The sequence below is a fragment of the Alligator mississippiensis genome, chromosome 2, assembly GCF_030867095.1.
Source record: "Alligator mississippiensis isolate rAllMis1 chromosome 2, rAllMis1, whole genome shotgun sequence".
Classification (NCBI taxonomy): Eukaryota; Metazoa; Chordata; order Crocodylia; family Alligatoridae; genus Alligator; species Alligator mississippiensis.
In genome coordinates, this window is record NC_081825.1 from 301,081,898 (window position 1) to 301,093,305 (window position 11,408).

The 11,408-nt window shown below is 42.3% G+C and overlaps 1 protein-coding gene across 4 annotated transcripts in view; it reads left to right on the top strand.

The window, feature by feature from the left end:
* TOGARAM1 (TOG array regulator of axonemal microtubules 1) overlaps positions 1-8,881 on the top strand; it is a 55,606-nt gene extending 46,725 nt beyond the window's left edge. For all 4 annotated transcript variants that reach the window (XM_019495883.2, XM_059723417.1, XM_059723416.1 and 1 more), the window contains 5 exons: positions 250-368; positions 3,949-4,138; positions 5,375-5,594; positions 6,656-6,742; positions 8,182-8,881. In XM_019495883.2, coding sequence (XP_019351428.2) covers positions 250-368; positions 3,949-4,138; positions 5,375-5,594; positions 6,656-6,742; positions 8,182-8,435 — 870 coding nt within the window. In that variant the 3' untranslated portion in view covers positions 8,436-8,881. The remainder of the gene's footprint in view (positions 1-249; positions 369-3,948; positions 4,139-5,374; positions 5,595-6,655; positions 6,743-8,181) is intronic.
* Positions 8,882-11,408: the final 2,527 nt, after the last annotated feature.

Below are 11,408 nucleotides of genomic sequence, written 5' to 3' on the forward strand. Positions count from 1 at the left end.
GCATCTTTGCTATGGCCTTGATGTTAATACTAGGAATAAGTGGTAATTTTATTTTGAATTGTAAAATTTGAATGCCATTGCATAGCAGATGAGTTATATAAATGAGAAGACACAGTGGAAACCTAATTGATAACTGCTTCTGTGGCAAAGCTGAACTGTCTGCTGCTGTTGGGAGAGCAACTGTTACGCTTGTCATTAGAGAGCCAACAAAATCACAGTATGCTACTGGATCATTTTCATTATATGTAGGGCCTGGGAGAGATGCCTCTAGATACACCATCAGCCAAAGGAAGACGTTCTCATGCTGGGAGTGTTGGACATTCTCGGTCATCATCCACTTCCAGAGATGCTCTGAATGTCACTGAAAGGTAGAACTGTTTTACTAAATCTCCTACAAGCAGTGTAAATAATTTGCAATTAAGTATTCTGTGCTTCTCCTAATTATTCTAAATTCCTATTATGCTAAAGTCTGTTCTTTCAGCTGTCATGAACTCTAGTGAGATTATTCCCTGTTCTGTTGACATCCCCAGAATACCATCACTTAGTGGCAGTATTATCACATAACAAAAAAGGGAGCTTGCATCTATTTAAGCCACTTGCTATATTAATCATGATAATACTGACTCTTGTTTTACTGGGCAGTAATTAAGCTTCTGTGCTGGCATGTAGGGAAATAAAAAATAATTGCTTACATTCCAGCCTTGCACATTTAAGCTCATGCCTAACTTCTTTCACTGGAAATTGCTCATGTGAGTAAAATTAGGCTGGGGTGGGGGTGGGGGAGTCCTTAGCCTTGCTTCATATACACAGTTCCTGAGGTTGCTGTCAGATCAAAGCTTTGGTCATTCAAAGGCAGACAAGGTTCCTTGGGTGAATCTGATATCTTTTATTAGACCAACCCAAATAGTTGGAAAATAATTATTAGGCAAGCTTTCGGGTTCAAAAACCCTTCATCCCAGTTGGAGTAAGCAGGTCTGCCATTTGAGTCAGAAACAAGTGAAACTTGTACTGATGCGGGAGGAGTACAGTTTGAAATGCAAAGTGTGTGAAGCAAATTGCAGGTAGAAGCAAGCAATCCCAGAACTCCTTTGAATCTATATAAAACTGTAACAAGCCAATTATTTGACATTCACTCTTGAATACCTAGTCAAGCCTACACTTCAACCTGGAGCAAATAATACATATGCAAGAAACGTCTCCATTTCAGGAAAAAATGCAGTGAATAACAGTGGTTCTCAGTCTTTTTAGACTTGAGGCGCTCTTGTTGGACTCAAGGCACTCCCCCACAACTTTTGCAAATTAAGCAGCACCCCATTTCAAGACTAATTTATTTATTACAGTGCTTACCTCCTTGCAGAGGTGCTGGGCAGTGTGGGCGGCGCTGTGGCCAGGCAGCTTACCTCCAAACATCTCCTTGTTTCCTCATACCTCCCAGCACCCTTCACACGATCTCTTGGCACCCTGCTAAGAATCACGGTTTTGTAGAGATAACTTTGCTCGTGCTGCAGTGTGCTACGTGCCAGGGAGCAGCCTTACCTTTAAATCTTTGTTTACAAATTTGGGTGACAAAGGTAACTGCACTGATGTAAGAGACTTTTGTAAGGTGTTTAACTTAGTACTTCTTGGTTGATTAAAAAATCATTACTATTTCAAAGCATCAGTGGATCCTGTTAAGTGAATTTGTAACTGGCTAACTGACAGATCTCAAAAAGTAGTCACCAGTCAGGAATCATCATTGCTAAGGGGCTTCCTCGGAGATTGGTACTAGATTTGATGCTATTCACCATTGTAATCAGCGATCTGGAATTAAATTCAGAATTGCTGCTGATTAAATTTTTGAACGATGTGAAGACCAGGAGAAGAGCTGCTGCTGCTGAGAACAGGTCCCATCAAGTTGCAGGTTTTAATGCAGTCAGCAGGCTGTTGTGGCAGAATGGGAGACTGTATCTAGGAAAGCACTGACTCTAAGGATGCGTCCAGATGAACGTGGCCGTTTGTTTCCCTGGAGACAAGAAGCAATGGCAGACTTTGTACCACTGCTGCTTGTCCCCAGGGAGCACCCATGCCCTCCATGCTCTGGCGTGCAGCAGGTTACCCGGGTGGGGTGGGGGAGGCAGGGGCCAGCACAGTTGCTGGCCCTAGCAGTCTTACCTGAGATCCTGGGGGCCTCCTGGGGCAGCAGCTGTGGCAGGAAGACTGGCCGGCAGCCAGAGTGTGGCTCCAGCTGGCCAAGATCCAGTTTTGGGTGGCGCGTGCTGCCGCCATGTGTGCCACCCTGCCTTTTTATGGCATGGGTTTTTTTGACCCCGGGATCTTCCCCGCTCCCCCCACTGCAAAGTAGTAGCGTAGGGAACAACCGCATACGCGGTGTGTGGCACTGCAGACGGGTCTACAGCGCCACATACCTTCCATTTATAAACGGGGGTAGTGAGTAGTAGCAGGAAAGTGTTTTTACCTTCATATGTGTATTAACGAGACCAGTACTGAAATAATACTTACAGCACCAGGATAGCAAATGTTGAAAACAGTGTTGGAAAATTGGTGAGAGTGTAGAAAAGAGCCACAGAGTGCTTTGAGGGCTAGACGAAATGCTTTACTGTGGGAGATTTTAAGAGCTCAGGCTGTTTGTAGTTTACTGAAGAGATTGAGAGGTGACTCGATTACAGTGTATGAGGACCTTTCCAGAGAAGAAACACCAGGCTCTTTACAGGATCCTTTAATCTAGTGAAAAAATGCGTAATTGGGAGCTGAAGCCTAATGAATTCAGTTTGGATAAAAGGCAGAAAGTTTTAACAGTTGAGAGGATTAACTGCTGGAACCGGACTATTGAGTGAAGTGGTGCATTCTTCATCTTGTATGTCTTCAAATCAGGTTGGGATGCCTTCCACAGGATTTGGTTTAATCGAACACAAACTCAATACAGAAGAATCTGCTCCAAGGGAAATGTAATGAGATATGATATACGCCATCTCTTTTCAGACTCATTTAGCCACCTCTTTTCTTTCCCAAAACCCCATTCCTCAGGAGAGGAGGAGCTTCATGTACTACATGTTTCCAGAGTTTTACTTTACTGCACTGAGAGAGGAAAATACTAAGATGCTCTTCCAGTTTATGCCTGGCTGCACCTGGCTGGTGACTGTTGCAAGGGTCAGGCCATCACATCACAAAAGATATCTAAGTGGCTAACATACTTGTATCACATTGTACTACCCGTGTGCTCCTCCTGCTCAGTGTTAAGGTAACATCAAGCAAGATCCCTTGCCTACTTGATAGTGTGCTGTTACCCAAGATCTGCACGGTGGCATAGTAGATGCACTGACCAGAGCAGATGCCAAGTTTGGGAGAGTATTACTGATGCAAATTGTATTAATTTTGCTGCCCTCCAAGGCTACAACTTGTCTGTCACCTACAGGGGGATTTGCACAGACATGCACTCAAAGAAGGAATGGTTACTTATTTTACAGTAAATCGGTCTTTGAGTTGTCAGTGTGGATTGCACGACCTGTTCTCTATCTCTCCTGGCAAGTCCTGTACTAGCATGAACTTTTAGCTGTGAGGGAACTGAGAGAGTCCCATCCATTCCACCCTGAGTGCCCTGGCAGGGATGAGTGAGGAGTCCCAGGACGTGTTGCATGGGGCCCAGACAGACAGTGCTGTTCAAAGGAAGCCAGAGTTGCACACGTGACAGAGATGCACTGGTGGTAGAATCTGTGAAACCTCGTTACTGTGGTATAAATAACCATTCTTTGAAAAAAAACCAACAGACTTTCAAATGCCCCAAAATAAACTTTGATAAGAAGTGTTTCTATTTAATATTGATATGTTTACATCTATTTAATATTGATATTTTACGTCTAAGAGACTTGAGTGCTTGTAGATGTAGGATTACTGTTTTAGCTTCTCTGGGTGTTCAGTGAATAACAATGTTACTTTTTTTCTTTCCAACAGGGAGATTACAGAAGCCCGTGAAATTATAAGAAAACCAATTCCTCGTAACTCTCTAGAAAGTGCAGAGTATGTTACGGCCATAACAGGTTTACTGAATGCAAAAGATTTCCGTGATAGAATTAATGGCATTAAGCAACTGTTTTTGGACACGGAGAACAACCAAGACCTCATTGTTGCAAACATTATTAAGGTAATTATATACAAAAACACTTTCTTTGAGAGACCTGACTCTCCTTGGTACAAAGTCTCAATAATAGTAATGTTCTGCTCTAAAGATGCTCAGTGTCACAAACCTTGGTTTGTTTTTTTATTAAGAAAATGTGACAAACAGGAGAGTAACAGAGCAAGTGAAGAGGAGGTCAGGTATGGCTTAAGGAAGAGATAAAGAAAGTATAAAAATGGTGGGAATTGACTGGGGAATAAGAGAAGCTTAAGGTAGAGGTGGAAAAAGAATAAGGGGTTGGAAGGCCTGGGGAAGACCAGGGACATGACTGCAGAATAAATGTGGGCCATTTTTCTAACACCTATTGTTTTATTCTCATCTTAATCACAGGTTAGCTCTTTCTGTGTATTTCCAAAAAATCCTTAGTTACCAGTTTAGAATTGTTTATCTTCCTTCCATTATAGTTTCTCTGTATGTATAAGTGTTCATCTTTTATCAAATCTGGTTTTAGGGTGCTGTAGACTCTATGAATCTAAACCAGAGGTCACTAATTAATGGCTCATGGAAGCCATTGGATCCAGCCCTTAGGGCTGGGGGGGCTTTGGTATAGAGAATTCCTCCTGTTATCTGTTTTACATAGTTCTGGAAACCCCTATTCTCTCATGTTTGGAGGAGGAGAGGCTTATTTCTAGTTTGTATGAAGGTAATAACTATTTCCAATGTGCTGGGGAATGCAGTTTTATAGTGAAAAATAGCATTACAGAATAGATTGCATTGAAACTTAGTAGAAGCCCTGCAGGGCCCTGGGACATCCAGTGTTTTTATCAGTGATCTCAAAGAAAAGTAATATTGGTAGAATTTGCAGCTGCAATCCTAGACTGCCACAGAGGACTTGCAGATGAAACATGTTTCTCAAAATGCTACAAGAGGGAGACACCCTACTTTTCTTGTGCTAAGTATAGTTCTGTCACAGTGGGCGGCTTGTTTAACAAATATGAGTAGAACAGAAAATGCACTTGATTGGACTGAAAGTTACAGGTGGTTAGCGTAATTTTGTTATGTCATGTAGGATGGACTACAATAAATATGGATGTAAATAGATTAATTGAATGAACATGCCATTTGAAAATACCAAGCATCTATTATTTGGTAAAAGGATACCGTGTCAGTGTATTGCACATCAGAGTTTGTTGTGATAAGCTGCAGAAATTGGATAACTCTGATGCCTGAGTAAATCAAGCTTCTCTTTGCTTACTTTTTCAGATCTTTGATGCTTTCAAGTCTCGCTTACATGATTCCAACAGCAAAGTAAATCAGGTGGCTCTGGAGACAATGTACAAGATGATTCCTTTGTTGAAAGAAAACTTATCACCTGTTATCAATATGTTAATTCCAGCCATTGTAGACAACAACCTGAACTCCAAGAATCCAGGGATCTATGCTGCTGCCACAAACGTCATCCAGGCTCTTTGTCAACATTTAGGTAATTAACTTGCAGTGCTGACAGAAGTAATGTTTTGTCATGCGATAGGCCACCTGAAAGCACTCTACAGCCATGTCTTGACAGAAGTCCATGGCTGTAGAGCACTTTAAAACTTCCTGATCATGCGACAAATGGACCCTCATTACATGCAGGTTCAGGTGAGGGCCCTCCAAAGCGGAGCACCTTCATTAACTCCTGTCAGTGCATGCCAGAAGCAGAGCTGGGCTCATGCGGTCCAGCCCTGCTCCTGATGCTGTCTTCAGGATGGGAGTCGGGGAAGGGAGGAGAGGAAGCTCTAACACCAAGTTATGGGGCAAAGTTAACACACGGGAGGGCAGGGAGCGGATACAGGCCAATCTGGACAGGTTGGATCAATGGGCAGAATGAAATAGGATGCAATTCAACAAAGACAAATGCAAGGTACTCCACCTAGGGAGGAGGAATCCCCAGCACACGTATAGGCTGGGGGATGAGCTCAGCAGCTGAGAGGGATCTTGGAGTTATAGTTGACTCCAAGATGAACATCAGTGAAAGGAAAGGAGTTGCTCATTTCTGATGGCATAGATTTGCACTGGTTAGGCTGTTTGCCTAGTCTAATACAGCTAAACTAGCACAGAAATGCTGACTTAATCTGGCTTTCCTACTTCACACAATGCCTGATTCTGCAAACTGAGGAGCTCTTGAAGAAAGAAGCTGAGTGCCCATAGCAGTGTAGTAACAGCACTGAAGCTTTAATATACTTTTTCTGTTAAGCAGCTATCAACCTAGTTCACCAGGTAGTAATGTAGAGGTTTGCTTAATCTGCTGTGAACATTTCTGATTGGAGTTCATGTGGTGGTCAGGCCTTATGAAAAGTCAGTCCCCTAACAGCTCTTCATAAAACTTCACCAGCTTAAAGTACTTCTTTGAGCTTAAAGAAAAAGAGACTTTCTGCCTTCATTAAATAAAGTTTGCATAATGCAATTCAAGTTAGTATTTTTGTTAGACTGAAAAACTGAAGACTTTCTAAAGTAATTTGCTTATTTTAATGGTCTTTATCATCTTTTATTTCTTGAATTTAGATAATTCCTTGCTTCTCCAACCGTTTTGCACAAAGGCCCAGTTTTTGAATGGAAAAGCTAAACAAGACATGACCGAAAAGCTTGCTGGTAAATTTACATCTTGCTTTGCAACTTTACATTTATGTGTATTCCAGCCTGATTGACCAAACTGACCTCAAGATGCTTGAGGTTATGTTCATATTTCAGGTTATTTAGCAAGAGCCCACCACAATAGCAACAGGATTGCATACTGCAAATCTGTTCTTTAGTCAAAAAGAGTTTGAGCGTGCCTTGTGCTCCTGACACAAAGCTTAGTACTGTTAGACCAAAAATTACATGCTTGAGGTGGCTGTATATTTGCCTTAACGATAGGATAATACTTATGCTGACAGAGTTAGTTTCATGTTGGATTGGGCTGTAAGTATTTGCCTAACAGAAATGGATTGTCACCTTGGTTGTAAACCTGCACCTTGGTCAGTGCAGGAACCCTGTGTCTGTGTCGAACAAGTCGGAGGATTGGGCCCTGCAGAAGAGATTGTGGGGCTCTGTCTGCTACCCCTCAGTGAATTTTTGGGGTAATTTTAATGCTCCCTGATTAGAGTTCTCAAACTACAATCTCCCATCAAGGCATCTGGTTTATTAAGACGCAAAGCACATTGTAATACTGGCCTCAGAAAATTCCTCCATCCACCCCAGGAAGACTGACAGGGCTGCAGTTAACATTAAAGGCCTGGCAAACCCTGTTTCAAGGGCTTCAGTTTATATTCAAGTATGGTTTTTAGCATAATATAAGCTTTGGCATTTTAGGGTTTAGGGTTTTAGTAGCATAATATATGTTTTTAAAAGGATGTACTGTATGGGTGCACCTGGACTTGACAGCTTAGGGAGAAAGAGACTTGTAATTCACTTGTGCTGGGTTGAGTTGTGTTCTGTGTAGACTCAAGAGAGTCTACACCTTCCCACAAATATTGTCTAAATAGTCTGTTCACAAGCTGGATAAAAAATGCAGAGATAATAGTAATGTGTAGTGAAGATATATTAATTTTGCTGTCCATAATTAATGGCAAGCTATTTCACATTTAGCGTGCAACCAGACACAAAATTGGTGCCCTCAATTTTCACGTTCAGATGGAGAAGATAGCATCTTTTAGAGTGTCTTTGTTGTGATTCCCCATCACTTTTCTTAGCTTAGCAATACAGTTTTCCAGTCCATTAGCACACTTTTAGTATTGCACAGTATTACATTTTCTGTCACCTGCAGCAAAAGTTCAATAACTGTCCATATCTTTTCAAATGAAAGAGAAGTAGTGGAGCAGATGTTATATAAGCTTCATCAACAGAGGATAGTGAAGCCATTAGATAAAAGCATTTTATACATCTGTTAAATGGTTTAAAATCACTGATGGTAAAATTTAGGAATGACACAAGGTTTGGAAAAGGGGTAAATAATGGTCAGACACACAGACTAAGCCTTTTATTATATTGGAATGCAAGCAATATACTAAGCCTTGGTAATGACAGTTTTGTTGTTCTCTTAATTTTTTCAGATATCGTTACGGAGTTATACCCACGGAAACCTCATGCTGTGGAGCAGAAAGTTTTAGTTGTCCTATGGCATGTCTTAGGAAACATGACAAATAGTGGCTCTCTGCCTGGAGCTGGAGGAAATATGCGGACAGCTACAGCTAAATTAACAAGAGCGCTTTTTGCACAAATGGGTCAAAGTCTGTTAATTCAGGCTGCATCTCAACCCCCACACATCAAAAAGAGCTTGGAAGAATTTCTCGAAATGGCTACCTAAAATAAATAATGTGTATGTGTGTGCACGTATGTGTGTAAATCAGTCAATCCATGAGACAGACTGACAACTGTTTACATGAACGCAAGTGGAACAATTCTAAAGTTGCTTTTTCACAGTGCCTGCACTTTGCACGTAGAAAACTAGAACGGCTGCTTTTTTGACAACCTGTAGAACATATTGCTGTCCTGTACCAGCACACGTACACCAAATCAGTATAACACTCATGAACTCTCTTCACCGGTGTTGCTTGCAGGTCACATGGAAGTATCTAACACGTTTAAAGAGAAGTCAATCCTGCTCATTTGCACTCTTTAGAGATTACAGCACAGCACCCTGTATGGAATGTAATAGATACAAGATTTGTAATGAATAATATACTTTTTATCATGTAATCATGTTCTGACATGTTTTTCACTTAGCCTTACTTATGTAAGCGGGGGGGGGGGGGGGGAACAAAACTCTTGAGTTGTATATGGTACCAAGAACAGGGCTTTGCGTGATATTTGTGGAAGAACACGTGTTTCTTAAATCAGTCCACTTATATAATTGTGCAGTATTAGCTTGCTATTGCTGTCGTTACATGGATGTAACATTTGCTTGACAGTTGGGCATAATCATCTGCACACTATTGTAAAATTTTAACAGGCTATAATAAAGCATGATGACCAAAATTTTTAGGAAACAAATAATTTTTACAGAAGTACCCATTTGTCTTAAAAAGAATTCCATGCTTTGAATATAACTTCCATATTTTTGTGTGAAAACACTAAATTTTATTGTTCTGTCCGACACTTAAAATAGTGTTGTCTCTCAGCCCAGCTGTGTAATTCTCAGCAACGTAGTGCCAGGTCTTCTCTAGCTTTCCTCAGAATTCCTCAGCTGTAAGTACTGTACTCATTTTAAAAAGAAAAAAAGAATATTATAACAATAAATGGATTTATTTCTGTAAAGGTGTGGCAGATGGCTTTTTTCCCCCTCCCCTCAAACTTTCTAACTTTTTTGACAGCAAACTACTGGTGGAGAAGACCAGTTTTGTCTGGAAAGCTCATGTTTGCTCAGTAAGCGTAGGGCAAGGGGGAGTTCAGCTTGAAGCAAGGGATGCTTTTGTGGGCAATAGCCTCACAGTAAGGCTAAAAACACAACCAGTTTAATGCAGCGCTGATTGGTCCAGGATATGACTGGCACCAAAACAGATGTGGCAGAGTCATTTACACACAGGACTTCACCGGCGGTTAACCGGAACTAGTCACAATTGTTCCAAGGCAAAGTGTCAATTCGGGTAATTCACAAACACTTCATGTGGGACAATGGATTAGTCTATCTGCGCAGTTTGCTGCTAAATTAAATGCTCAAATCCAAATCAGGTCGGCTGTTTTTAGCCCAAGAACATAAGAACTACATTCACTAGATCAGACCATAGGTCCATCTTGCCCAGTCTTGTGCGTCTCACGGGGGCAGAGAGCAAATGCTTAAAGGGAGAGAGAACTGGGTTAGACCAGAGCTGCTTTTCACTGTTCCTTTCTTGCTTGCAGCCTCCACCATTGCATTGAAGGTTTAGGAAGCTGTGATTCAGAGGTGGTGCCTGTTACTCCCATGCTCCACAGCTACTGACACTTCTCTCTGCCAAGACGTGTCCAGCCCCTCACTTCTACCACACCCGGTGGCAATGATTTCCATACTCGTTCCATGCTGCATGAGAGAACTTCCTTCTGTTAGTTTTGTTAGTGAATAAACTCACTAATGTCATTGTCACGGCTACTTCTTGTGAGAGACAGCAAATAATAAATCCCTTGTTTACTTTTTCTGGGGGAACCAGTGGGTTGAGAGAGAGAAAGTTCGAGAGATGGGAGTTTCCTTGCCACTAATGTATGTTTATTCAGCAGACAGCGCACGTTCTTACACTAAGCAATGCACTAGTTACTTGCAAATGCGTCTTGCTCCCTATCCTTTTGCTTAAGCAGCTCCGGGTCTCTGAGACGTTCAGAGGCATATTCTAGTAGTTCAGAAACCCAGCAGTTCCTTGGTCCTTTTAGTCCAATGACCCTTTGCTCCCAAATGGTTTTATATCTTTTGTTCCCTGCATATGCATTATTTTTGCTGCTACTCCTGGCAACTCGCAGACTACTAGTAGGATTTCTAGTGGGCATGTTCCTCAAACTGAGAAAACCTTTTCTAGTTCCTAAAAATTAGAAAACATAATAGGTTTCTAGTGGGCATGTTCCGAAAACCTTCGAGGCACAAACACATCCCTACCCGCACCTGTTTCTGGTTGCACCTTACCCCATCCCCACTCTCTCCGTTCCTCTCCCCACTCTTTGCTAATGCTGATGCTTTGACAAAACGCGTGGCTGTTTCCTGGACTGTGCCCTTCCAACGCCTCACCGGAGCGGGCAGCAGGTCGTTGGTTGTAGCCGTGTTGGTCAAAGGACACAGGCACGCCAGGGTCTTTGGGTAGATGCGATGTCTTTTACTAGCCCATCTAAGTAGTTGGAAAGAGCTCTGAGAACAGCAGACTCCCCGTGCCTGAAGAAGGGTGATTGCACCCGAACGCTTGCTGAGAACTTTTTCCCGAGGACTCAGTTGGTCAAATAAAAGGTATCACACCTACCCGAAGAAGCTTGCTTGCAAGATTTCAGGTGCAGAGGAGAACGGCAGTGTCTCCCAATGCTTGGGGAAGGGTGTTTGTGTCCGAAAGCTTGCAAATAACTGTTCCCCAACTGTTTAGTTGGTGTAATAAAAGACATTGCATTTACTCAACGATCGCCAGCCGCGTTTTATCGTCCCGGCTCTGTCCTGGCCTGATCCTTGCTGCCTTTCTCTGGGCCTTCCCCCACCCCGGGCTGCGGGGACCATATGGGGCATGGGCTCTCTGGTGCGGATGCCCTGACAGCTCGCCAAGAGGAAATGTTTCCAACTATTTCAGCTGATTTAATAAAAGATACCGGATTGACCCAAAGACCCGTGTCTGCCGGT